Source organism: Pezoporus wallicus, unplaced genomic scaffold (genome assembly GCF_028554395.1).
Source record: "Pezoporus wallicus isolate ANWC-B61680 ecotype Strahan unplaced genomic scaffold, APGP_CSIRO_Pwel_v1 contig_13817, whole genome shotgun sequence".
In the NCBI taxonomy this organism is placed as follows: domain Eukaryota; kingdom Metazoa; phylum Chordata; class Aves; order Psittaciformes; family Psittacidae; genus Pezoporus; species Pezoporus wallicus.
In genome coordinates this window covers 198,051-206,770 of record NW_026637726.1, presented here as the reverse complement: position 1 = coordinate 206,770, position 8,720 = coordinate 198,051, and the positions used below count along the sequence as shown (strand labels likewise).

Sequence of the window (8,720 nt, the reverse complement as noted above, 5' to 3'; positions counted from 1 at the left end):
CACCTTCCACTAGCACAGGTTACTCCAACCTGGCCTTGAACACTGCCAGCAATGGGGCAGCCACAGCTCCTCTGGGCACCCTGTGCCAGGGCCTCAGCGCCCTCATAAACTTCCCTATACCCACCCTGCATCTCCCCTGTTTAGGTTTGAGCTCATTGCCCCTTGTCCTATTGCCGCAGTCCCTGACGCGAGCCCTCCTCCTGCACAAAGCGAGGTGTATGCTTTATAGCAGTTTATACCCACATGTGGACAGGCAACTGGAACTATGAGGGTCTCCAGGCCGGGTCTTACCAGCCTTGTCTGGTAGAAGGCAGCCTTTACAAGGGTCCCCTCCCCAGAATACACACTATGGAGATGATCATTGAGTGCTTTTATTTGCAAAACGTTTATTTTATACTCCTTAACGATGCTGAGGGCAGGGACCAGCTTCCCTCCACCACACCGCGACACATGCGCACTCCTCACCCTGACCCTTCCCCTCACGTAGAGCCGCTCGGCGCATGCGCGTGTCCTCCGCGCTCCTGCGGGCTGCGCGTGCGCTGTGCGGCGGCCGGGGTAGTGGAGTCGCAGTAAGCATGGCGGCGGCTGGCACGCTGAGGGGGCTGGTGAGGGGTGGCTGCCGGCATCGTGCCTCGCCCGCCCTGGTGTTGTCGCCGATGAGGGCGGCCCTAGGGCTCCCGGGTAAGGGAAGGGCCCCGGGGCGCTTCTGCTGCTACTGCGGCGCTGCTTCTCCTCTCCCCCCGCCGCCTTCGTGGGAGCCCCGGGGGGAGAGGCTGCGTGGTCGCGGTGGGGGCGTCCCGGTCGGGAACGGGCCGGGTGCGTTCCAGGGGCTGGGGCTGTGTGGCTCCGGTCCCCCCCCTCCCCCCCGCGGAACGGGTTTCTGATGGGCCTGCGAGGCGTGGGTCGGAGCTTGTGCACAGGGGAGAGCAGGTGCTGCCGGACGTGTGTGTGCAGGGCAGCTGCGTGCGTTCGCACTGGTGGTCGGTTCGCGGTAGGCTTCTGCCGCCGCTGCTTTCTGAGCGGCAAACAGGAGGTGGGCCGGTTCGCTTCTTCGGAGGTGAAACGTGCCGCTGTGTGAGGTTTTACCAGGCACCTGAGCAGCTTTGCTGGTGTCTGCTTTTGAGGGAGGTGATCCCGTGCCCAAACACGTGGTGCCCTTTCATATTGTTCGAGGCTCAGTGCTTGTCTAACTTACGTATTCATTGCCTTAAATTTGACAGACAACCCCTTTTTCCTGATGTAATGAACCTCGTTTGAGGTGGCTTGGTGTAGAAGTGGGTAAAACTTAGGTGTCGCTAAAAGCGCACGCTTTACATCCGCATAATTACATTAATACGGTGGAGTGGTGGTGGTGTGATCCGAGTAGCTGGTTGTTGAGTGTGCTATTAGGTGCTCTGAGACTGGGCTAAGCAGCAGATCCTGCTGGCAGAACTGGTGGCCGCCTTACTCCTGTAGCGTAGCGGTTGCATGCAATAAGGTATGGACAATGTTGAGTTCGTTATCTCCAGGACGATGGTAATGTGCTGCTGCTATTGGTCACAGTCCCGGGGCCTTCCCAGGGCTCTTAAAGAGGATTTCTTTGGCTTTGGCATGTAGCACTGGTCTCAGTCACATTTCTGATGGTCATAAAATAAAAATTGCACAGTGGTTCTGATATGAAGAGAATTCTATAGCGTTAGGTCTGGGGGAGGAGGAGAGGGGACATGTCCTGTAGATAGGTACTTCTGTCTGCAACTTGCTTTTATGAACTAAGTGCACCCTTTGAAAGTGCTTTCTTACCAAGGTCTTTCACTGAAATCAGGGGGAGAAATGAATGGCTAGCTCCTCAGTTATTGATGTTTTTGTCTAAAGGGAAGTCAGAGCATGACTCAACTAACCTTGCTTTTGGATTGGCCCAGGTGGTTGTTTTAGAGTTTTGCATTATTCAGGTTAGGATTGCTGCTGGTGCACTTACAGTGACTTGTTAAATGTGGAATACTGGTTTGTGGAATAGCTTAGACAGCAGTTGTGTTTTGTAGCTGCAGTTGAAACCCTGCCCAGTGTAAAACCAGTGTGAGGACACCTCCAGAGTGCTGCAGAGTGGAAAACTGCAGCTTCAGAGATGCTTATTAGGGCTTAAAGGAGAGAAAAATACTTCCGGTTCTTTTTCTGTCAAGTTTGTTCTTCATGTGTTTCCCCTGTTAGTGGCAGGTGAAGAAGTGACTGGCTTGCTGATAGACACACACACAGTCAAAAAGCCATAGTGTGGATGCATCTGAGTGAATACATTGTTATGTTATTTATTCTCCTTTATAATACTTGATGCATCAATAGGATAAAGAAATGTCCATTTTTTCAGAGATAGAATGTTTCAGTCTATAGTTTAAGTGGTATAATGTCTGTTTGACGATAGGATGCTGAAACTAGCTGCATCCTGCATCTGTTAGGCATCCACATTTACTCATACATGTGCAAGTTTAAAAGCAGACAGACAAAACCCCCCAAATCCCTTGAATGTAATATCTCTGATAGTGAGAAAACGGAACTCAAGCCTGCAGAACAGTTAAATGGGGTGACTGTCACAGCCTGATTTCGCAGTATTTATCCAGTAGATGTAACACTAGGAAGCCCAGTTGCATTGGTTTTGTACCTCTTTGTGGAAGAACTAAGCGTCTTCTAACCTAAGAATTAAGAGTATCAAAGTCTTTGAAGTCTCAACCAGTCCTTCAGTTTAACAAATTATCTTCCTGAGTAGGGTATCAGAGTGGATTAAGTCTCCGTAATACCCCTACGCATCACTTCTCATCCACAGTAGAGGTGCAATTAATTAACTGCTAAGCTTAAATACTTTAGCAGCTGTTGACATTCAGCATAGTTATTAATTAGTTCATATTTCCTGTATAAATCCTTTTTCCTTGTTTAAAACCAGCTTATTTTTTCAGTTATGAATGTGAATAATAGGGTCCAACTTAGTGTTTGGTTTCCAAATGTATCTAGTTTCTTATCTTGAACTATACAAAAGCAAAATAATGTGAAGACAATGCCAACAGGAAAACTCTCACATAATACACTGCAGGTTACTTTGACTGAAGTTGCACTCAGTGATCTTTCGTTTGTAAACCGTGTACCAAATTCATTTGCAGAGTGCTGATTCATTCTGTATAAACAGAACAATCTGAGTACTGGAATAATATAACCTCTACAGTGAGAATACACCAAACCATATAATGGGATATCTGTGCCACATTTGTACAGGCATAAGAAAATCATAGCTCTGCAACAATCAACTCTTCTTATGAGATGTGTTTAATGTATTGCTTTGTATTTACAGAAAATGTAGGTTTGTTTTGGTTTTTTGCCTTTTGTGTTTCATATCTGAGAAAAGGACATATGTTAAGGTGGCATAGTGTTAAAATGAACCTTTTTTCACTGTTCCTGGCAATAATCTTTTTCTTAAGCAGAAATACCTGTTGATGATATGATGAAAAAGGCTAGATGTCATTTACTTCATTTGCTTTGAAACAATGCTAATGTTGGTTTATGTTCATCATGTTGGAAAAGTTAGTCACAAGATTCTTTCCCCGTTTCCACTTCTGAACTTCCCTGTTGTACATCATCTTCCTAACTTTTGTGGATCTGGGGTTTTACGCAGATGCAGTTTTGTCCTTCAGTTTTAGTTTTCATCAAAAAATTTGTCTCCTCATGTCTTTGTAGACTTATCATTGCCCATATTCAGTCCCAAAGTTGTATTTGTTTGAAATTCAGTTGGGGGGGATTGGGGGGGGGGGGGAAGCTGAAAAATGAAGAGTTAAGCTGAGTAAACATATTCAAGATGGTATAAAACTGGAAGACAAATATTGTATAGGGAATATTGGCATTTGGCTTCAGTCATCCTCTCTGCTGAGTGAACTCCTTGCATACATGATTGTCATTTAATGATTTGAGAATAAATCACAGTCAGCTTTCCCTTTCAGATTGATCAGTACTAGGTAGTCATCAAAAAATAAAGGCAATACTTATTTGAATCAAAACATCTTATTTTCAGATAATATGCCCATATTTCCTGAATCCTAGTTTTATAAAATACAGTGTTTCTGCTGAAGTTCTCATGATGGTTGTACTAAATAGTTCTTTTTATTAGTTTGCAGGCTGAAATCATCAATCAGCTTTCTCACTCGACCAGATCAACCAAATCTTGCTTATCATAAGCTAAAAGGCAGGCATCCAGGGGTTATTTTCCTTCCAGGCTTTAATTCAAATATGAATGGTCAGAAAGCAACTGCCCTTGAAGATTTCTGCAGCTCTCTAGGTCATGCCTTCGTCAGGTACATTCAAATTACATTGGTCTTGAAAAAACAAGATTAGTATCGTGGGTTGGGGAAGGTATTTTGACAAAACCATACAGACTTTGGAATGCATGCTGTGCTGTACGCACAAGCTAAGAAGTGTCTTTCCTCCTTTTCAAATGTGGGATTTCTGTCTGTGGCAAGGACAATGTATTCTCAAAGTAATTCAGAAAAGGAATTAATTTTTGTAGTCTAGCCAGTGCTATATGTTACATTAAGGCTATAAGTACAAAAGATCAAGAAGAAAGGAACAGGGGTTCTAGTTTTTTAAGTTACAACTGTAAGTTACATCTATAAGAGTGCTTCTTAACTGCCAAATCTTCAGTTACCCAGTGTCTTCTGCAGTTTTACACCACCACGTACATGCTTGGTGATACTCTCCTTTGATAGACTAGGTTGAATCCTGAGTTTCATAATTCTTCGTATTTGGGTGTAGCATTTGAAAGAGAGTTTGTATATTTAAAAAAATACCTTTAAACTTGCAGTATTTGGTTGTTGGTTTGTTGTTTTGGTTTTTTTTGTCTGTAAGGGAAATTCTTTGGCTGGGAAATACTCTTGTAACTTTGGATATTGTTAGATCAAATCATAAGAGAGCACTGCATTGCTAGTTGTTTGTGTTGTCTTTCAATCTCTTTTCATGTGATTTCTGGTGCTAGTGATACACAGGACTAAGTAGGAAATGCAGTATCTTGTCCCTGTTTCATTTGGTTAAATGGTACTATAGCTTCTCTATTGCTGTAGACAGTACAATGATTTTCATTTTGATGGTTTCTTTTTCAGATTTGATTATACAGGATGTGGAAGTTCAGATGGTAAATTTGAAGAGTGTACATTTGGGAAGTGGAGAAAAGATGTTCTCTGTATACTGGATGAACTTACAGATGGACCACAGGTTATATTTTATTTTTAAATATAGAATGCTTTTTGTCCTCAAGGTAGAACATGAATCAAATACATCATAATAGCTCTGGTCAACAGTAGCTTCTGTTTAACAACTGCCATCTGCTCACTTTCAAGCTGACTCATTTCAGAGGTTGTATTCATAGGACCTCTTTTGCAAGCAGGTGGATCACAAGATCTTGGAAATGTGAGTTGGCAGGACCTCCTGGAGGTCGTTTATTAGAGCCTCCTGCTCAGAGCAGGGCTGTCATCCCTCCCAATGGAAAGTGTGACATTGCCCCATTCTGATACATTAATTAAAGGGTTTGCAGGAGTGGTACAAGTTAAGGTACTCTATCATGGAATAGTTAGGGTTGGAAAGGACCTTAAGATCATCTAGTTCCAACCGCCCTGCCATGTGTAGGGATGCCTCGCACTAGACGATACTGCCAGAGATTCTATATGATAAAATAACTTACAAAAACTGGCAGAAGCAGCACTTGACTTCTTTAGTTACTTTAAAAATGACTGTAAGAAACTTAAAATCTCCTGCAGCCTGGAAATGCCATACCTAGTGTTGTGTTTAAAATGATTTTGTATTACAAATTTGTATTTTGATCTGTATTATTGCATTTGTTAACCTCTTTCACTGCACTGAGCCTTTACCACGTGCATTTATTTTAAGAAAGAAACATAAAGTATGCATGTGATACTGAATTGCTTCAACTCTCATTTTCTTTACAGTATTTCAGGCTCAGGCAGCAATAACCAGCCATGCTAAACAAAAAGAATAGTAAAATACCAGGTCCTATGGTGCTTACTCAGGCAAAATTCCCACTGGAGGTGACAGCAGTTCTGCCTGGGTAAGGACAGCAGGATAATGCCTAAGGTTTAAGTAATTAAACAAAAAGAACTTGTAAAAGAAGGAAAAAAATTATTAGCCATTTCCTGTGAAGTAATGTCTTATTTTCTCTCTTTTTCAGATTCTGGTGGGCTCCAGCATGGGTGGATGGCTGATGCTTCATGCCGCAATAGCACGCCCAGATAAAGTAGCTGCTCTAGTTGGAGTAGCTGCAGCAGCAGACTATCTTGTAACAACTTTTAAGAAGCTTCCCATTGAGGTAAATGTTGATTGTTGGCCTTTGTGCAGTCTAGAAATCTATCACGCATTTAAGACATTCTGTTGTTCAAACTGTACTTTCCCTGTAAGTCTTTCTCTAAATTTTCTGTGTTGGTGGTGGAGAAAAGCTGCAAATTTACGTTAATCTAAAAGTCTGCAAAATACTGTGCTTGGAGTATGAACCTACTGTGAGCACTACCTGGAACGTGTTTATATGACTGTGGCATATAGGACATAAAGTTAGGGTCCATTCGATTTCAGTGTTGAGTACTGTATATTTGTATTCAGATCAGATCCGTGTGCTTTCAGGGATGGGGAAGTAGCTGCTGAAGTAGTAGAGATGACACTGGGTGAGATGAGTCTGACATACAGGTTGTGTGTGTGCGTAGAAAGGGAATTCTTCGAATCAGTGTGTTTGTAAAGACTAGGAGATGTAGGTGGTGGGAAGTCTCTTTGAGTTGCTTCCTTGATAATGATGTCTAGTCTTAAGGAAAGTGAGTTGGGTGTTATAATGTGACAAATAAATACAGCAATAAATGACTCTACCTTAGAATAATTAAAGTATTTTCCTGATTTTTGTCTTTAAAGGCACTCCATAGTACCTTAGGTGAGATTCTGGAAGTGTGATGTTTAGGCATAGCTGTTGTGGCAATGACTGAAAAAGACTGATCACTGGAAAATCCTTTTTTCCTGGGATTCTTCTTGTTTGAAGTGAGCTGATTAAAGCCCAAGAGACTTACTGTTCATGGTGGCTCTATGTCTTTTCCTTTCTGATAGATTCTGACTGAGAAACTTTATTTCCCTGGTGAATCCCAATTGGATTAATTTGCAGGAGAGGCATGCAGAGTAGCTTTTGTGCTGTGGTAGGGGGGGTTGTCTTTTCAGATGCTGGAAGTGAAACAGGAATGTAGCTCCTCTGCTGATAAAAATGAACAAAGTTAAGTTTTATGCCTGGTGAAGTTTTGCTGCATTTAGAACAGAAATAAGCTGAGATGCTCCAAAGAGCTGGTAACATCTGTCTTGTCTATTCTTTGCTCTTTTTTTTATAGACACAAAATGAAATAGAAGAAAAAGGTGAATGGAGGTTTCCAACAAGGTATAATGAGGAAGGATATTACTCACTGAGATATGACGTTATCCAAGAAGCAGAAAATCACTGTTTGCTAAATAGCCCTATTCCTATAACATGTCCCATACGACTTATTCATGGCATGAAGGACAGCGACGTCCCTTGGCAGATCTCTATGCAAGTCGCTGATCGTGTTTTGAGCAAAGATGTGGATGTTATCCTCCGCAAAACTGGCCAGCACCGGATGAGTGAAAAGGAGGATATAAAACTTCTTGTGAACACTGTTGATGATTTAATTGACAAGCTGGCAACGTTCTCTTAAGCTGCAGAGTAGCATAAGTGCATGAACTCTACACCTGACTCTTTTCCATGAGTAGCAGAAACCCTGATCTTAACAAGGTGATGCCTGTGACTATCACAGTAGGAGCTGAGCTTTATCTGCTGTTTTCTTACCTCTGTTTCGTAAATACAGGTATTAATGCTGCATTTGCACAGACAGTCCCAAAGCTGAAGGAGTGCTGCTGGTGTGTTCAGAACCTCTCCTTCACCGTTTAAACCTTTTTTCATAGACTTCCTACACTTTTGTACTGAAATGTTGATTTGTCTTTGTCACTATTGGCCTGTACAGTAAAACTTTAATTTCCCGTGTTTGATACCTTTTCAGTACTGTCCTTTTGCTGTAACTTTTTTGTGTCTTATGTTTGAAACCATCAGTGCAAGGCAAAATGTAACTTAAGCGTTTACTTGTGTTATTATTACTAGAAATAGCTAATACCATGAAGCACAATAAACAGATTTCAGATAAATTATTATGTTGTTCTTTAATACTGTTAAAATTGAAGAGTGGAAGGCACACCCTGATGGTGTGCTTCAAGTACTTAAAGTACCATGTAAAGAAGAAGTTAACTTAAAAGAATGCAGGGCTTCACATTGCAAGCAGACCTCTTTTATGTAGGTTTATCAGTAAGGCTTCTGTCCTCTTGTCCAGGCTTACATCTTGAGGTAGTTAATTTGTGGGCCTACTATTAAGGAATCAATATATTATCTTGGTATGTACTGAAACTGGATCAGTGTAGCGACTCTTATAGTAACTTCTTTATAAAGTGGAGAGTACAGCATCACAGGGTAACACTGCCTCTTCTCTGGGACTTGGGAACTGTAGATTACTAGGAGCAGTGTCTTCAGAGTTAGAAATTTGAAGTGCAAGCCTGAAAACTTGTAAATGAAACTTGATAGTTGGATAATTCCTGTAATGTCAATCCATAGAATTACTAGTAAATGGATTTAATTGCAAATGTAACTATAATCTCAGTTTTGTCAAAAAGTA

At 41.9% G+C, this 8,720-nt stretch overlaps 1 protein-coding gene across 1 annotated transcript; it reads left to right on the top strand.

Moving 5' to 3' along the window:
• Positions 1 to 575: 575 nt before the first annotated feature.
• ABHD10 (abhydrolase domain containing 10, depalmitoylase) lies at positions 576 to 8,046 on the top strand. Its single transcript, XM_057407398.1, has 5 exons — positions 576 to 681; positions 4,121 to 4,304; positions 5,106 to 5,217; positions 6,188 to 6,325; positions 7,374 to 8,046. The coding sequence occupies exons 1-5, from the start codon at positions 576 to 578 to the stop codon at positions 7,713 to 7,715; spliced, it is 882 nt and encodes a 293-aa protein (XP_057263381.1). The 3' UTR covers positions 7,716 to 8,046.
• Positions 8,047 to 8,720: the final 674 nt, after the last annotated feature.